General features: G+C 39.9%; 1 protein-coding gene across 1 annotated transcript in view; it reads left to right on the plus strand.

The window, feature by feature from the left end:
* Nucleotides 1–20,415, plus strand: part of LOC134858530 (adhesion G protein-coupled receptor A3) — a 231,850-nt gene that overhangs the window by 85,007 nt on the left and 126,428 nt on the right. The window contains exon 12 of the mRNA XM_063874486.1: nt 523–756. Within this exon, the coding sequence (XP_063730556.1) occupies nt 523–756 (234 nt within the window). The remainder of the gene's footprint in view (nt 1–522; nt 757–20,415) is intronic.

The following is a 20,415-nucleotide window of genomic DNA, read 5'->3' on the forward strand; positions in this document are numbered from 1 at the left end:
GTGTATGTTTCTAGTTCCCTACTTTGGTGTCCGTTGTCAAATTGGACTGGTCTTGAACTGCTTTTACATGAACACAAAAACCATTAATCATCACCACATTTAATTCAAGCTGTAAACAATGTCTCAGACTACTGGTTTACATGAATAACTGCAGTGAATATACATAGAATAGACACCGAAAATGTATTCCAAATAACATGGTTGTCGATTTTGGTGTGTATATCTGATGGATGAATCTAGGGGTTACCCATTCATTTCATATGGTGGTCATTTTTGACCGTGAACACCATAGTTGTCTCGAAGTTGACTAAACCTCTAAAAATTCAATGAAAGTGGTGATCAGTATTTGTTCAAATGCTTACTGTGGAAGATATCAAATGTAAAACACAATATTTATGATTGATAAACAAAGTCAATTGGTCAGATTTGACCCGGACACAACAGGGGGGTTAATGACTAGAAATCTCTTCCGCCCCTCTCCAACCCTTCCCTCCTTTCTGCCAAATCCATGGTCCCCCGTAGGTGTCAGCTAACATAGCTCTGGAGGCCTTTCTGATCCGGCCGTCCAACTTCCTCGGTCTGTCCTGTATGGCACTTCAGCGGCCCCCCTCATCCGCCACCTCGCCCCTCCCTGACGGCCACTCAAACTTCGACAAGGAAAAGATCAAAGACGGGGACGCCGAGGGGGAATCGTTGCTCAACTTCAAATGCCACACCGTCAACAACAGCGGTTCACCGGCCAGTCAGCTCAGCAAGGTAAGGCACGAGTTAGTGCAAAACTTTCGGAAAATATGGTACCCCCCCCTTCTTTTTCTTTGGGTTTGTTGTCAAAATCCACACACTCAAGTACTGTTTTCCACTGCTCCGCAAGCACTGTTTTTACACTGCTTATCCTACTTATTCCCATTGGTCTTTTTTATTCAAGCCATACATTTAGCACTTGGAAATGTAATAGTGAGAATAGATGTTCCAAAAGAGGAGAGACAAATATGGAACCAGCTTGTCCAGCCGCTCGTGGGCACAATAAAGTGAAGTTTAGTCTACGTGGGAAGGGGTTACCACCTGCCCTTAAGTCTGTTGTTGCATATTTGTCTCAGTAAAATTGCAACTTATATGGCGTTGTTGGCACGCAATAGATCAGCTGCTCAGAGGTAGCATTTTAGCGGGGTGGGGCCTGCAAATAGGACTGTACTTTGGGATTCGGTGAATGCGGGGCCACTCCCCTGTGATGAATAAGAATAAGATGGGGGACAATGTAAGACGCAAGTCAGTGTGGTACTTTTGTAAAATATGCTAATCCATTGTGACGTTTGTCTCTGTTGTTGAAAATGAACCAAATCCAGCTTCTCTTTCTCATTCCCAGAGGTCTTTTTTTAAGGCCATACATTTTGGACACTTTGTTCAAATGCAGGAGTGTGAGAAAAGATGTTTTAAAAGAGGATAAACAAAATATAACAACGGGAGAACAGCTTGTCTAGCAGCTCGTGGGTACCATAAAATGAATTCTCGGACACACAGTTGAGCACGTAGGAAGGGGTTACCACCTGCCCTTAAGTCTGTTGTTGCCTATTTGTCTCAGGAAAAGGACACCTTATTTGGCGTTGTTGGCACACCATAGGTCAGTCGCTGAGAGGTAGTGTTTTAGCAGGGGCTGGGCCTGCAAATATGAGGGTACTTTGGGAGTCAGTGAATGCGGGGCCACTCCCCTGTGATGAATAAGCTGGCCTTGCGTACCTGTCACTTTGAATCAACTGCGCCCCGGCATGGCTTCAGTTTTTTCAGCCGTCCCAAATGACAAATACCACTTCAACAGAAGACGGGCACTCTGCATCTGCAGACGGTAGGCTAAACATTCAGCTCCCCTGGCACTGAAGTGGCACAGTTGTGCAACGTTTGAACAGTTTGCACCCTCTGGCTATTCACTCCACAACGTTCTCATCAGTGTGCATGTGAGTCTGTCTGTGCATGTCAGTGTGCATCAGCGGGAGAACTTGAGTGTGTGTTTGTCTTTCTGTCTGCATGCTTTCTTCACTTTTCCTCCTCTTTCTCTTCTGTGGCGAGACAGTGTCAAGTGTCGGCGGTTTTGTCAGCAATTACAGAACTTAGTTGTAGCTCCAGGCTGTGTGGAAAGCATGCATGTATGTATGTGTCTGGAAGCTCTATCATGGAAGGACAACCTTGCAGATTGACGGTTTCCAGATGGACTTAGGAGGCGATTGTGGCAAAACATACATTTTTACTATGAAACTGAGAACACGTCCTCATGCCTACACTTCAGAGGGTTTACCACAGGTGAAAAGTGACTAAGTACACATACTTAAGTACACATTTGAGGTATTTTTTGTTTAATTGAGTGTTACCATTTGTTTAATTACTGTTTGTATACATTTTATTGTATTTGAAGTTTTCCACATATTGCAAAAACAGGTGAAGTAGCTTCTCCCCTCCCTTTGTACCCTTACCACCCTCTCCCTCCCACACTCCCACAAAGCTTAAGTGGCATAGACATTAATTTGGAGGGACTGATAGATTTGTAAGTGATTGGGTAAATGGATCACTTACAAATTTCCTTCCTTCCGTCTATATATATATATATATATATATACATATGTATATATATATATATATATATTTATAGATGCACATCTATTAAGTGAGTCTGGATTCAATAAGGCACAGTTAGTAATAACATCAAGTAAATCAACAACCCAATTCACAGCAGGTCACAACTGTTTGTAGGTGGCAAGAGAATTACAAATATTCAATTTCAGTTATACCCCATACTTGAATATTTCAGAGATATTGCAGAATGACTAAGAGAATACACATATAAACATTACTCAAGTGGACGATACGTTAAACGACTCAAATTGCATGATCATTCTACACAGTAAGGAATAGCATTAGCATTATGACCATCTGCCTAAAATTGTGTAGGTCCCACTTTTGCTTCCAAAACAGCCCTGACCCGTCGAGACATGGACTCCACTAGAACTCTGAAGGTGTGCTGGTGTGTCTGGCACTGAGATGTTAGCAGCAGATCCTTTAAGACTTGCAAGTAGAGGGGTGGGGCCTCCCAGTGACATCACAGATATGCTCGATTGGATTGAGATCTGGGGAATTTGGAGGCCAAGTCAACCTTGAACTCGTGTGCCTCAAACCATTTCTGAAAAATGTTAGCAGTGTGGCAGGGCGCATTATCTTGCTGAAAGTGGCCACTGCCATTAGGGAATACCGTCTCCAGGAAGGGGTGCGCTTGGTGTGCAACAATGTTTAGGTCAGTGGTATGTGTATACACTTTAATGTTATGGCTGATCGGTGTATGTTATTATCCACTGCCTGTGATTAGATTTGGCAAATGCTCTACATTTTTAAGACTCAATTTCTTTGGGTAGTTTTTCAAAAGGTCAGTTTGTGAGCGTGAAATGAAGAAGTGTATAATACTATTTCCACCTCGTTTAGCATGCAGAATGAACACCGCTTTTCCTCCCCAGGCGATTCACACCCTCACACCTACAAGCCGCCCAGTTTCCACCTTGCCTGTTCCTCTGGAACGGCGGTGGGGTAAAGAGCGGCGCCCTGCTCGAGAGCACTTTAATAATTAGTAATTGTTAAGGGACAAGAAATCAACTTCAACAGCTTATAGAAGGGATCTAACCTAATTCAAGGTATAACCAACCTGCAGGAATATCTTTTTTTTCCACCCCCCCTGTTTTCTACCTTTTACAAGGCATGTGGGGATGCCACCAGTGGTGTAGTGGGGATTTTTTAAGTGAGGGTACGCTATTTGTGACGTCACCCCCCAAACACACACACACACACACACACACACACACACACACACACACACACACACACACACACACACACACCCAAAAAGCCATACATATATTCAGCTTCATCACATCCACGTTCTCGTTGTTTTTTTTTTGTCTTGTTTTAAGTGTCAGGTTGATGACGATTATCGAATGTTCATGTTATGTTCATGTCGTAGCCAATATAGGTCACGGACAGATACTAGGGATGTCTTATGTAGCCTATGTAGGTTGTTCTCACCATTGCCAATATCTCCGGATTTACATTTGAGTTGTAAGCTATTTTTTTTTTTTTTTTTTTTTAGTTGTAGCCTAAGCTATTTTATATTTATTATTTTTTTATATATCACGTCGGGAGAAGTGGGTGGACGGCGTACCCCCGCGTCCAACGCCCACTACACCCCTGGATGCCACTGACTGATAATATGGGAAAATCTCACAGGCCAAGTGATTAGGCATATTCTCTTGGAGCCAGTCTCATACGCACAAAAATAATCCACATCCATTAAATGTTATGCTGTTTGATTTCTAGTACAAAGAAACATGTTTCCTCTCTTTTTCAAAGCCTTTATATATTTTATTTAAAAATTCTAACCGTAAGATGTCTTTTGAAAGTCAGTATAAAATAGGACATTAATTAAACTCATTTCCAGGTTCATATTAGTATTTAGTTTCTCTATTGGGACATGTCTCCATGCTTTAATGTTCAAAAAGCTCTTTATTTTTCTCATACTGCCTGTGCTGCAGCACCTCTTTTCACCCTCTGTCTGAAACCAGAGCCCAGTCTGCTCTGATTGGTCAGCTGGTCGGCTCTGTTTTGATTGGTCAACCGATAAGAGATGTATCGTATATGTCCCGCCCCTCAGCCTATCATGTACAATTTGTTTGGAGCACTAGCCAATAGAAGCGCGAGTGTCACATAGTGATGTCATTATGTTACAGAAGTTAACAAAGGAGTCCAATTTGAGGTGTTTGTGACAGGGGGTGGAGAGAAACTCTTTGGGATTTTAACCTTTGCAGACCATTTACATGCACAAAAACATGAAAGAGAAAACCCAAAAAGCAGAATAGGGCAAATGTTAAAACGTAAAACCTGTTATGTAAGTAACGTGCAGACTCTGATGCAGCAGTCAATTGCAGTAAACACAATTTATTCTTTTCACAATGTAAGTGTTGCCATGACAGTAAATACATCTCATAGTTGTAGGATTTCATAGCAGGCTGCATGAACCAGTGTGACGATGCTGAATAAAGGAAAGCTTATTCACCAGCTGGCCTTTGCAAGGATTATTCTAGTTGAATGAAAAGTATAGATGTAGTGTGAGATGTCCTCTCAAATAATCTGGATTTAAATTAAATGAACTGCCATTATAAAGTCTAGGTCTGTGTGTGCGAGTAGCCATGTTTGTTTTTTCTGCAGGAAGGTGGCTAGATTGCAAAGTGTATACACTGGTGTAATAGGAGCACAGAAATACACACACACACACACACACACACACACACACACACACACACACACACACACACACACACACACATACTCCTTTATGACTCATCATCGCACACTGTGAATGTGGTCATAGAGGTAGACCCGCATGCTTGTTATCGAGCAAAGGAGACACTACAAAGATACAAAAAATAAAGACAGAGCTGGGAGTGAAGTTGGGGTTGGAGGCACTGGGGATATATTATGATAATTATTATTTTTACGAAGTTTCAGAAACCAAAATGTATGTGCACAAGCAGTCAAAAGGCAGTGGTGGAAGACATACTCAGATCCTTTACTTAAGTAACCAAGCGATATGCTAATGTCAAAATACTCCTTTTACAAGTAAAAGTACAGAAGTATTATCAGCACAATGTGTTTGACTTGTGAAAAAGTCACATTATCAACTTTGTAGAAATGATTATGTGATATATTATTATATGACATTATTAATAGTGTTGCATTAAGCAGCATGTTTTCCCCTACCAAAACAAAGTTTAAACACATGTTTAATGGTGAGGCATTTGTGTAATATGATATCCTTTTACTTTGTTTAACCCAAAGTTAGTCCACTAGTTTAATTTTGAGTGATGCATTATGTTAAACGTTTGTTTAATGCTAAATCTGAAAAGTAAAAAAAAGCTGGTCAATAAATGATTCCCCTTTTTAAATGTAGTGGAGTAAAGTATAAAGTAGCAACAAACACAAATACTCAAGTACTTCAACATGTTACCTACGTACCTAAGTGGATGTACTTTCTTTCAAAAGTGAGTTATTCATGATATGTTCACCCTTAAATGTAATCATAGCCAAAGTAATTGACAAAGTTATTCAACAAATCTGTTAATTGCCATATTGCCAGTCTCATTGATTGTATATAAATTAAATCAGAATGTCATTAAAAGTTCAATTGCAGGACCTTGTGGGACTTCGACGTACAAGTCTTCATCGACCAGAAGCAGTCAGGGGCCCGAGTGTCATTAACTAGACTTCTTTAAGGAGAGCTTTAAAAGTGATGAACAGGCTAGCCCCTGAAAACCTGATGGCTTCCCATAAACTGGGCTTCTTTTCCAGGCTGTTCCCTACATCCTCATGCAGCTGACTGACTGTCTGAGTGATCTGCTCGCCTTCTCGTCCTGGCAAAAGCTCAGCACCATTTACAGCCATTTGGGTCCAACTGGACTAAGACGTACAGCATATGGCCCCGCTTGTCCAACAGCTTGCCAAAACGTTGTGTAATAAAGCACACCCTTACAACATAAGCACCTTACGTAATGTCTTCTGTCGCAAAGGTATTTGTCTCCTGATTTCTACATATCCACTTCTTCATTTTGTCAGATTGCTTTAGAAGACGTACGTGAGCAAGAGTAATCTTTCTAATCAGAAAATTACCTGGCAGCATCTCAGTGCATTAAGGTATGTAGACACGGTAAAGATCTCTGTAGATAAGAGATGGACGTAGTCACTGTGACCGATTGGTTTGTGGACTGCAGTGTTGTGCATTTTGGCCCTGCAATCTTGTTTTTTTGGAATCAGAAGTAAGACAAAGGGTCTGAGTACCTCATTACCTAATTCGATATACTGCACTACAGAAATTCAATTGTACAAGTAACCTGTATTGAAAACGCACTTGGAGAATAGTTCTAAAAATATGTTGAAGACTAGACTCACACCTAGTGATTGAATACTTTCATTCCTCAGAAGTAGGGTCTTTTTCGTATAGACTTTTCTACAATCTGACTGCCTCCATTGAAGTAACCCATTGCTGACCATCAGAGAGAATTCAAGTTTAAAGCACATTTCAGGTCCTGGTCAAAAATCACAAAGGGGAGGAAAGACATTTTAATGTGGCTTTGTGTTGGTACCGGTCTGAGTATTACAAAAACTTTAATCTACTGGGATTTCAAGCACAACTATCTCCAGGGCATATAGGGATTGGGCCATTGAGCCAAACTTCTCTGGGGAAAATTGCCTTGTTTGTTGGAGTTGTTGGTGGAGAACGGCTAGTCTGGCTCAAGCTAAAGGCAGGAGTATCTCAAATCATAACGGTCTAAAATTTGTAAAATAATCTAAAAGCAAATCTAGAGTTATTACCCCTCTCCATCTGTTTGACTGAGCTGAGATCAGTGTGATGATGTGGATAGGAGGCGGGGGTTTAATCAAAACATGCGCATATGGGCCCAGATACGGGTATGTTTGTACTCGAGTAGTTTTGGCTTTACATGCCACTGAGCAACTTTCATATGTATGAACCGGGCCCCGTCTTCCGAAACTGTGTTCAGTTCTCTTCATACATCTGTGATTGGACCACTTGATGATAGCACTAGATGAAAAGTTAAGAGATCAACAAAGTAATTGCACTTCATTCTGAGGGTGGAATTAACATCTGAATGTCATGGAAATAATTGTAGTGGTTGCTGAGACATTCCACTCAACACTAGAAGTTTTGAATTCGTACGCCACTAGACGAAGAGTCAGGGCATTGTTCATCCCATTAAGACTCGTCTTCTCTCAATGGGTTTCCATATCAAATTCCATAGAAAATCATCCCAAATCGGTTTACTTATTTCAGTTGGAAATAGAGTGCTACCATCTCTGGAGCCAAATTGCTAACAAACCAACCTAACCTAAAACCAGTGTCACCATCGCCGCTAGTTAGCGTTAATCGCTGTGTGTCTGTCTGGGGGCGGGACACATATCGATCAAATGAGGATACTTGTATATGGAACTTGTAAATTCTTTAATTGAGCATTGATGATCACATACACACGAGTGGCTTGATTTTCTTTGTGTAGATAGACAAAGATAGCAATCAGTGTCAGTCTGTTATCCCATCATAATCTATTTGCTGTGAATTCGCTCTGAATAATATAAGTATGCATGCTCAAATCATGCCTGAATGATATCCAAAGTGTTTAATGCTGACCTAATTTTCAATTTAGCTGTGATAAGGGAACTGCACTGTAGGGGCAGTTACAGAACAGTGTTCACCATTTCTCATGTGTTACATAGTGATTGCTTGGAAAGACAGGAATGGTTGGGTAGTAGGGTTGGGTAGTTGTTCCCTGGTACAAATATTCTCGCCCCATACTACATTTTTAACCTTTTTGTAACATTTGTCATAATCCCCTACACCAAACACATTAGTGGCAACTTTTGTTTCTCACATTCCCCCTAAAATGTTAATCCGACATCTATGTGAGTAGTGTATCCCACCCAAATATGCATATTACATCACAGTGATACACATGTTCACTCAGTTGCATTTTGATTGCACACCACATTTTTAGCAGATACTGTTTCAAGGTCTGCTCAAAATCTAATTGGCAGAAAAAGATCACGCATAGTGACTACTTTGCTTTTTTTCCCAAAACGTCACCAACTAGAGCCCTATGTTTCTCCGGCTTCACTCCGTACAAAGTTGACTTTGACTCTGATACTGACACGGAGAATGTGTGAACAAGTGCTTGGCACAGATAAAACAGTGTCACTCTCAAAGCTTTCTTGTGTGCAAGAGCTAAAATAGTCAGGTTAGACGGTGTTTTCAATGCTGCGTGTGTATATTTAGATGATTGACAGTTGCCTCTGCAAAGTTTTTTTCAAATGCTGAAAATAACACATTTATTCCAATCAGGAACTGTATTTGATATTTACAACAGCAAGATACAAACAGTACATTTAATAAGTTAACTACTGCTATTAAGTTTAGTTCACAATGATAACTAAATTTGGGCTCAGGAAGTTCATCTATCGCAGGTTCGACCCTATAAATACTGCTACCACCACTCACACAAGTTCTTCCAGCCACTTTGCAAGGAAATATTTCAAAAGATAGAACAATAACGATGCAAACTGATCACTAATGAATATTTTCTGCTTAAAGTCATCACATTGTGAAGAGGGTTTCCCATTAGCATGTGTTTTGGCACATTTGTGGTTTTTTTATTTGCATCCTAATCTAAATATTTAGTTTCGAGTTTGTCGGCCACCGTACTTTTCCACTTTGAAAGTGTTCCACCCATGAACCTCAATCACACATATTTTTAACTCAATTATTTTGTACGTCTACACATTATTTAGTTTGTCTGCTTCCTAACAGAAGGCACATCTTTAAATCTGCATTAGAATGATTAGACGGACAATTTCCCTCTGCATCTCTCAGCATCTCGCCTGATAACCGCGTGTCTGCAGGCTGACCTTTAGCTGCTATCACACTGTTTAATACCGCCCTGTCACTTTGTTTGGAACAGATTCGGAACTAATTACGGCTGAATTACACAAACATATGGCATCTTATCCTATTTCCCGGTCACTGGGAATTATCCGCCGACTAAATTGCCGAGTGTATGGTTCATTGACGGTGACAGTTTGGGACAATATTTACCGCTTTGGATCTCCCTCTGCTTTGTCATTGACAGGTAATTAGTGGAAGCCTTAAGGCTGAACGGGGGGTCTGAGGGGGGTAATCCCACCTCCCTTTCCCCTCAGATAGCCTCTCTCTGCTCCACGGAGCTACGCTTCTTTTTAAATACAACCATCCAACTCTGCATGGGTGGTTTTTTATTTGCATTTTAAGAAATTATTTTGTAGTCATACAACATATGACTGTTTAACACAGATAGATACATATATTATCTACATAGTTATTGACAAATCAGGAAAATAATAATGATTTTAATAATATGCAGGGTGCACATAATCGATACAACATTACTACTTATTGACGCAGGACTTCATCCTCTGGTGCCAGAGGAAACACCTCCAGCTCAACGCAGGGAAGACCAAGGAGCTGGTGGTGGATTTCAGATGGCGCCAACACTCCCCCCCGCACCAGTGAACATCCAGGGAGTGGACATGGAGATTGTGAAATCCTACAAATACCTGGGTGTTCATCTGAACAACAAACTGGACTGGTCCGAAAACTGTGCTGCTCTCTACAAGAAAGGACAGAGCAGACTCTTTCTGCTGAGGAGACGGAGGTCTTTTGGGGTGCAGGGGTGCAGGGGGCACTCCTTCATACCTTCTATGACTCTGTGGTGGCATCAGCCATCCTTTATGGTGTGGCCTGCTGGGGCTGCAGCATCACGGCTGCTGACAGGAAGAGACTGAACAGACTAATAAAGAAGGCCAGCTCTGTCCTGGGGAGTCCTCTGGACACTTTGGAGGTGGTGGGAGAGAATGGCAGCCAAGCTCTCCTCCCTGCTGGACAATGTGTCCCACCCCCTCCAGGACACCCTGTCCACACTGTGCAGCTCCTTCAGTGACAGGCTGCTGCATCCGGGGTGTTTCACGGAGAGATACCGCAGGTCCTTCCTTCCTGCAGCCGTCAGACTTTACAACCAGCACGGCCCCCGGTAGACACCTCATACATACAAACAAATAAAATGAAATGAACTGACTAGTTGTGCAATATGCACTTCCTGGCCAAAACAAGCTTCTGCAATGTCACAACATTTATTTCTGTCTTGCATTAATTTAGTTTTGATCTTGTATTGATGACGGGAGATTCAGACCACTGCGCAAAGTCTTCTCCAGCACATCCCAAAGACTCTCAATTGGGTTCAGGTCTGGACTCTGTGGGGGCCAATCCATGTGTGAAAATTATGTCTCATGCTCCCTGAAGCACTTTTTCACAATTTGAGCCCGATGGATCCTGGCGTTGTCATCTTGGAACATGCCCGTGCCATCAGGGAAGAAAAAATCCATTGATGGAATAACCTGGTCCTTCAGTATATTCAGGGAGTCAGCTGACCTCATTCTTTGGGCACGTTGCTGAACCTAGACCAGACCAACTGGAGCAACCACAGATCATAGTACTGCCCCCCCCCCCCCAACACACACACACACAGGCTTGTGACCTTTCTTTTGGCCAGGCAGTGTATAAACATAAATATGCCATTATTAATAACTGTGCAATATTTACCTGGCTGCTATATCTCTTTCAGGATGTGTATTTTGTAAATGGTGTGTTTTTCTTTATCTTTAAATGCATATTTTATTTTGTAGAGCTGTCTTTGGCTCTGTTGCTGCTGTAGCACATTTAGATTTCCCCTCTGTGGGACTAATAAAGGGATTCTGATTATACCTAAATGATTTGTCTGATCTTACCTCTTGGTCATTATAAGCGTTTTGCGTTTTATACTTGGTTTCTGATTGTCAGGGTTATTTTCTCCATTCCATACTTTTGTTTTACTAGATTATTCCATTGTGAGTTAATTAAGTAATTATCTCTTAACCAATTCCTTGTCATTTGTTTAACAATTGCTATTCTTTTCACTAGAAATAAGTGGGAATCTTTTTTTATAAGGTTAGTGGGATCTTCTTCAAAAGTATTTCACATTTCTCTTATTACTGTTTCCCAAAAGCCATACAAAAAATTACAAGAGCAAAATATGTAGCCATGGTTTGCCTTCTGCTCACCGCATTCTCTCCAGCATGTGGAAGTGAGATTTTGTTTGTACTGATTTTGAATTTGGTTGCGTGGGTGTTTTTTTTATATTTAAGGGGGTTGCTGAGATGGGATGTTTGTTTGGATGCCCTCCAGGTTAGGACTACCAGGGGACACTGTTGAAGCAGTATAGAGTCGGGGGGTGCACAGCGCAGTAAAACAATCCTCTATTCTCAAATATGACCTAGTGTTTCCCGATACAATAAACACGGTGCTTTTCTTGATCAAAAATCTTTGAATTGAGTTTCTACAGTGCAGAACCAAGGTTTCCAATACAACTTGAACAAGTGCATACACAATGGCCATGGAAATCAAAGTGTAAGCATATACAAATGAGATAATAGTTTGCACTGATTATGTGTGAAAAGAGAAAGAAACGAAATGCACCAAAAATAAAATTAGAGAGAATAGCAATAACAACGACTAAAGTAATCCCCCTACAGTCACTGCCAGTGACACGAATATTCACCAGAAATCCTATTAAATGAGAATATGTTGCATGTATTACACACACACATACATGCAACATATGCATACAGGTTTATACACATACATACATGAGCTGCAGATAAGCGATACTATTAAAATAGTTTTACCGAGTATGGAATGCATTTAAAAAAGGTCCCTAGGGTTCCTGAAATCTCCTGTTTGCATGTGAAGTGAATATGAGATTTTTTTCAAGTTTCATGCATGACGTTATGTCCGTTAACCTCTGTAAATGAGTGGGCGGGGCACTGTCCCTCCCACAGTGCTTTCTGAACGCATACGCCTAATATCTAGATGATTTGCCTCTAAATGGAATATGTTCACTTAAGTGGTGCTGCATATCAAAGCTGAGTGCAATGATGCAGTGCTTCAAAAACATATACAATGGGTCGTAACTGGAAACACATCTGTTTCGATTGCAATTACATTCTTGCAACAACAAAAGACTAAACCTTCAGCGAGTTAGTTTAGGCCCTGTAACTAACTCAGCAGTTCTTACAATGGTAGGACTTGCTTGAAGTGAATACAGCCGCCGGAAACATTAAGAGACCACTTCAGCATTATCAGTTTCTCTTGTTTGATTTGTTATAGGCACGTCTTTTGAGTTAAATGATTTTTAAAAAATTGTTTTCTATAAACAACTGGCATTTTTTCTTTGTGTTGAAATTCAACAGAAACTGGAATGGCTGCCATACATGTAGAGATAAAGATTTAAGAACAATTTGGAGTGGTCTCTTAATTTGTCCTGCGGCTGTATATCTGCACTGTCCTTGCTGTTCGGAGTTTGGTTCTCTATGCTTTTTGCACTTAATGTAAGCGTCAGCCAAATATTATGGAATGTAATTGTTCTGCCCTAACTGTTGTGATGAGTACAGCCATGCAGACAGACAACTCCTGGACAAGTGGCAAGCGTTTATCTTCTTTCATTGGATGTTTACTTCCACAAATCAACGGAGTAAACTTAAAGAAAAACCATACAGAGGTACTTAGCTGTGATGCATGAATACAAGTCGCACATTTCACTGTACACAAACATTACAAAATAGCAATGTGCTTTGAAACATCAAAATAATCAATAATATCCACGTATGAATGTGTAATGAACTGAAATACTTACAGGCAATGCTTTCCATGACATAAAATAGAAGGATGGATGCAGATTTAATCTCTCACAATCTCATCTCTGTCCCTGTCAACCACCACTAACACATGGGTATAACTTCCTAGTTTTACACATAAAACATTCCCATTGGCTGCTACTATGAAGGTAGATATGGTGCAAAACACGAGAGCTTGTAAAACCTGATGTGAGCACTTGTAAAGTACAATGTGAGAACTTGCAGAAAAAATTGAGCTTGTGTGCATACAGTTACACTTGTATAAAACATCCACATATCTGTGAATGCAAGTTGAGCCTGCTGGCTGGAGTGAGACAGACTCTTAGACAGCACAGTAATGGAAGACAACAAACATGGAAGGAATGTTGCATACTCACGTATAAAATAACTACAGGTTAAATCTACGTTTAAATCAGTATAAATCCTTACATTTGACTGCAGTTTTTGTTTCTTTGTTTTGCAAGTGGGGATGCACTATTATTTAATAACAACCATTTCTCATCACCTTTAATGTGTTTGTCTTTTTTTTTTTTGTGTGTCACACATACATAGACAAATATGCATATGCACACATTAAGAAGTATAAATGAAAAGAAGGCTCAACAATATATACAAATAACGGTCACTGGTGTGATGGGCATGAATATAAATATGATATTGCAACATTACAAACATATACAGCGGTCCCCCACTTATTCAATAAATATGGAATATGTTATGGTGGCTCTGTGTACAGTTATGGAGGATGTACAGTTATAGAGGATGTAAAGTGCTAAACTCCAACTCACAGGGTCTTCATTAGCTCGTTGACCTGCGTTTCTGTGTGGAGAGGGCACATATTAGAGATATCTTCGCTCCATATTTGACATGCTAACGACCTGAGGTTAATTACACGGGCGTTGAACTGCAGTAGGAGTCAAATGGCAACGGGCATTAACGCTGGAAGGGTATTACGTTTTTATGAGTTCATGTCATGGCTTTATATTGAACAGTGGGTGTGTGGAGCATGTCTTCAGTGTGTGTGTGTTTGTGTGGCTGTGTGTTTAAATGTGAGAGCGTACATGCGTTCCTGTGTTTGCCTTTATTGGAGAAAATATGAATGTCAGCATGCTCACATCACGTTGCATATTCAGCCTTCATATGTGTGTGGCTGCAGATGCATCGTGCTGCACAGTGAGACAGATTTTACTCCGTCTCTGAGGAATCACATCTTTTTTCCTTTCTTTCTTTGCAGCTCGGTGAAACAAACAGGCCTGTGATGCAGCAGTGAAAGGGCTTGAATGCTAAGCACATCATAAGAGAGGAAGGCAGTAGAGGGGAGGAGGAGGCAAAAAGAATTGAAAAAAGAATGAGAAACAATACGGAGGCAAAAAACTGACAAATGAAGGACTGGGAACAGACGGATAGACATATCCAGGAAATCGAAAGGGAGAATTGAGATGGAGAATCAGGGGGAGGAAGAAGCAGGAGAATGAGGAGGAAAAATGGTCCTATCAGTGGATGGATATCAGCACACCTTTGGGACTTCCGTCCATTTCCACTGAATAAGAGACAGAGATGTATTTCCTTTTGTAAAGAAGAAGAGGAGTTGTCCCCAATTGAGTAATTTCATCCCATCCTTTCTGAAAATCTACTCAAGTACCACCCCGGTCATTTCTCACATTTAACCAGAACCAACGGAGCAACCCACCTACATGTCTCCCTTTTAACCCACCCACTTTCTCCGGAATTTCACCCAGTGCATCTTCATATTTTTGGAGTCATTATAACGTTTTTGACCAACAGAAATATTGTTTTTCTTCAGGACACAGCGCCCCTGTTACCCGGTGTAGACAAAACCCTGACATCTATTGCCAACTATTGTGAGTTTGATGAGTGACATCAACCACTTGCGTAACAAGGTAGCGTTGTGTGCACAGTGTTGCAACACTTGTTTAGCTCTAGTCTAAATAACGGGATGTGTGTTTATTGCATGGATCGTTTGTGGCATAGACTGTGGCTGCCGCTGCATTGGGGCTTATGTTGTTTATATCCATGCCTGCGTCAATGATGTGTTTTTATTCTTAGTGCACTCTGGTTAAATCCAGGCCTCAGGTCTTAATATGAAAAAAATCTAATTCATATTTGTGAATACTTTTACTTTACTTTTTTGGGGTTTGGGTAGAATGTATTTTTAGTATGCTAACTTGTTCTTGTACTTGAGTACGATACTCTGCTGTACACGTTACACTCTTTGATTTAAGTTGTGAAGGGCTTCATCTCCGCTTATACATGTTGTTATTTCAAATAAAGTGCATTATAATTAAACCTGGATCAGACTAAGAAGTACTTTGCTTGTTATTCAATGTAATAATGGTTCACTGATACACATGCTAATATGTCAATAGGCAGAGGTGGGAGAAGTACTCAGATCTTGTACTTAAGTACCAGAGTGTAGGAATACTCTGGTACTAGTAAAAGTCCTGCATTCAAAAGTCTGATTTAAGGGTTGATTATATTTCACATCATTAATCCAAATCTAAGTAACTAAAGATATTACATAAATGAAGTGGAGTAAAAGTACCCTATTTACCTCTGAGTTGTAGTGGAGTAGAAGTACAAAGTTCAAGTATCTCAAAAGTGTACTGAAGTAAAGTACTTGAGTAAAAGTACTGGCACCCACACTTGAAGCACTGCTTTCACCTACTTACTGCCTCTGTGTTGGCTGTGCAGTCGTATACTCCTGCATCACACTGAGATGAATGGAGGTCTTTTTTTTTCATACATTTATAGCCAAGATGATTCTCTGTAGTTTGCCTCAGTGTTATCAGGCGAGCCGGTCCTGTATTCTCGGCAGCTCCGGCCTGCCCACCGTTTCAGGAAGAAATAATCTTTTGATAAATGGGTCATTTTCAATTACTTATTGTATCTGCATCTAAATGGTGTCGTCTGTAATCATGTCAAAGAGAAAAGATTTCTGCTGCCCACAGCCACACTGTAAACCTGCGTCACTCATATCAGCGTTTGAGCACAGGAGTTTGAGTAATGTGAAATTCTAAAATTCACATTTGAACCCTTTTTTCTAAACTGTTTTGAAAAATGACATCGGAGACATATTTGGGTTGTGATTTTACAAATCAAAGAAGGGAGTTGCAATAGTAAGAAAACGCAGGATGTCATTTTGTCTTTCATTTCAACTCTGCAGTGTATTTACTCAGGCTGGTGCAGGGCACAGAGGAGAGACTATTTAAAGTCAGAATGTTGCAGGGATCTGCTACGAAGAGCAGAAGAGGCAAACATATACTAGATGACTATAAAGTGGCCATATTGTGCTTTTTGGGCTTCTCCCTTTCCTGTAGTGTGTAATATAGATGTGTGTGCTTGTAAATGGTCTGCAAAGTCTAAAATCCCTGTGTGAATAAGAATAATAAGGAATTGTTTTCTATATAGTGCTTTTCTCAGACTCAAAGTCACTTTACCATATGGGGGGTTGGGTTTGGGGGAATACAAACAAAACAAGGACAAACAAAGATGATCAACGGGCATGGATTGAGAGAGAAGGTGTGAGAGGGTCGGAGCTTTGCGATGTTGCAGATGTGGTAAAATGCGGTTTTGATTACTTGGTGAATGTGAGGCTTGAGGGAGAGCGTGGGGTCAAAGATTACGGCCTGGTAATGCTGTAATCTTTACCATGCCTGAAACACCTCCATTGGACTTCTTTGTTTACTGTACCATAACATAATGACATCACTATGTAACACTCGTGATTTGATTGGCTAGCTCTCCAACACATTTTAAGTGATAGGCTAAGGGGCGGGAGATCTCTAAGAAGTAGCTAACCAATCAGAGCAGACTGGGCTCTGGTTTCAGACAGAGGGTGAAAAGAGGTGCTGCAGCACAGGCAGTATGAGAACAATAAAGAGCTTTGTGAACGTTAAAGCATGGAGACATGTCCCAGGAGAGACACTACATACCGATATGGACCTGAACATGAGCAGAATATGTCCTCTTTAAGGTTCCATTCATTTCCATTTCAGGATTATATTGTTGTTCAGTTGATTTCTTGGGTGATTTATTTAGTTCAATTAGATTTTGTGAGAACAGTTTCTTAGTGGCCTAAGAGAGATATGGCAGGAAAAAAACACTGTGTGCCACATTTGCCCCTTTGAATGGGTAAATTAAGTCTTTATTTTGACCAAACCAGAGTTATAAAATGAGCAATAGTTTGAGTTTTATTTGTCTGTTGGGATTTAATAAATCTTTTTTTGTATTGCTCCACTCTTTAATATAACTGTAGGGGTGCAACCGCACACATACAGTATGTTATTGAAATTATTACATTTCATTCCTTAATTATGAGGATAATTTTGGCCAATAAGAGGCATTATCATTTAACATGGTATGGTTTGGTCACACGATGATAGTCTTCATGTCTCTATGAAAAAATACTCAATGATGCATCATGTATGCTCCATCATAATGGAGGACTGATGAGGGCTAACACAAGTGAATTGCCATTCTGAAGCCATTTTATCTATATTGATTTTGAGCATGCTCAGTTTTAGACCAAACATAGAAAAATAAATAAGTAGTCAACAGAATGATGTGACATGACGAGTGTTTTTTCAGCGTGTCGATAAAATTGCCACTCTGCCTTAGTAGAGTAGTAGTGCAACATGTGTGCGTCCATAAGTGTTTCCATGATCTGAGCTTTATTTCTGGACAGTAATCAAGTATATGTTATAAAAATATCATCGAAGGGGCGTTTCAATATCGACTAACCCAAAATGAGATAGAATGAATTTGTCAACGGTAGTACCAAGACCCTGTATGTGATGAAGTACTTTGATTTGCAGGATTAGTCAAAACAGACTTTAAAGCCTGGCTGTTTTATCCTTTAATGGTTTCTCAATTGATATTTCAGATCATGTATTTTATCACAATATTGTGCTTGAACGGTCTTCATCGACTTGTGGTATAGTAGTGTGACAAAAGATCTCTTGACTCGAGGAAAGCCCCATGTTCAATGCCATCGTTGAACAAAGAAGGGATTTCAAATCCATACTTACATTTCATGATAAATATGGAATAATCTCAGTGAAAACAGAGCTAACTCCACCCAGAGATCAATAACTGGTGTGGCTAGTTACTGGAAGAAGTTTTCTGTGATTAAGATACATGTTTGGGGATTAAAATATCCCAATGGAAACTGGCTCCTGTTGTAGCCACAAGGACCATACATGGAATGAATCCAACCCAACAAACTGAATAATGAATTAAATCAAGTTTGACTTTAACGGACTAACAGCAAATGCAATGAAAAGACAATAAAGAAAGCAGCTTGGTTGTTAAATGTTTAGTAGACTGGAGATTACTTTAATGCAGCAAAGCATCAATGCACCAATTCTTGTTTCACCATGATCTGATTTCTTCTGGGAGTTATTTGTTAGTAATAGATTGTAGTATTTCCGTATTTTCCGGACTACAAGGCGCACCTGAATATTAGCCGCACAAGCTAAAATTAGGGGAAAATCCTGTTTTTTTCATACATTAGCCGCACTGGACTATAAGCCGCAGGGTTCAAAGCTTGTGCAAAAAGTAGCGGCTTATAGTCCGGAAATTACAGTAGTTTGTTTGCAATAGTTTGGTCTTAACAGATTTTTAAGTGTATACGAATTTTTGGTTTATTTACAGTCTGATAACGGGATTGCGTAATCACAATACAGAAACAGGTAACTGTTTTCCCTTACAGTTACATTAAAAAGGAATCAAACTACTGGTGTATTTTAAAAGATGGGAATATAAGAGGGATTACATTTTTACAATACATTTAACAATTAAAATCAATTAATCTTAGGTTGACTACTTTTATTGTTCTTTATTTTAAATATCTCTTTTTTAAATTCAGTAGGTAAAACCTGATTAATTAAACACACAAATATATATATATACACATATATATATATATATATATATATATATATATATATATGTGTATATTTTCTAATGTTACATTTGTCTGTTGTCCCAAATAAAACACTTAAGTAAAAAACATGTTATTATTTATTTGCATTGTATTTGATACAATGTAATAATAATCTTTACAGTAAACTAATCGTTACAAAATACCTTTATAAAGTAACCCCCCCAATCCTGATTACTGGGCTAAAACTGAGACTGTTTTCCTGGAAAGAAGAAGTTGATTCAGTTAAAACACGGGTTTCCTGCCAACAGTAGCAATACGGTTCATGTCCCAGTGTAACTCTGAAAGTGAATGAGCCACATCTTTCCTCCCTAAACTACAAATGAAGCCAGCAGCAGAAGACCGGCCAGCTCTGGAAGCCTGTTGCACTGGGCCGCTGCCAGTTGCCTAATGTGTGTCACTCCAAATTTGAGGAGAGGACTTTGCTTAAAAATGCTCAGCAAACTTTATCTGGATAAATATTAGAAGCCGTTTTAATGACGTGGTGGACTTCTACTGACATTTGATCTCTGCAGCCAGTTATCTGCGCCTGCAGTCCGGAGGTTGGCTGAGTCACTCTACTACAGTCAGGAAGCATTCATCATCCCCTGCCCTCTCATTGGCTCTTATTTGACCTCTCGCCTTTGATAAAGAAGCGTGTCTCAGCATTGGTATTTACCAATCTAGACACGGACAACCCTTCTACATTTATTTTTGCACAGTTGTGTAATCTCTTTCGTAATTGCCTTTTTCTCCCACTCAGGATCTCTTACACGCACAAACACACACAAACACATACATGCAGCACAAAGCAATACTTTAAATATGACGTGTTCTGTCAAATCAGTCACATCAACCCAGAAACACATTGAGTTAAATACACGTTTGGAAAATGAAGATTGTTAGGTTTTTTTTCAATATGTCGCACAACATAATTACAGCTAACGATACACAATTTTGAGGAAAGGCCCTCAAAGTTGACAGGCGACTTTTTAGCCAACATTATTTAAGAGGGGGCTTAAGTCTTAACTATTGGATTAACTATGATTCTGAAATCTTTGTTATTCTATAATTCCGGTATAATTACCAAAGACGATGGTGTTTATTTTACTTGGATGAAG

This window comes from Eleginops maclovinus, chromosome 22 (assembly GCF_036324505.1).
Source record: "Eleginops maclovinus isolate JMC-PN-2008 ecotype Puerto Natales chromosome 22, JC_Emac_rtc_rv5, whole genome shotgun sequence".
Lineage (NCBI taxonomy): Eukaryota > Metazoa > Chordata > Actinopteri > Perciformes > Eleginopidae > Eleginops > Eleginops maclovinus.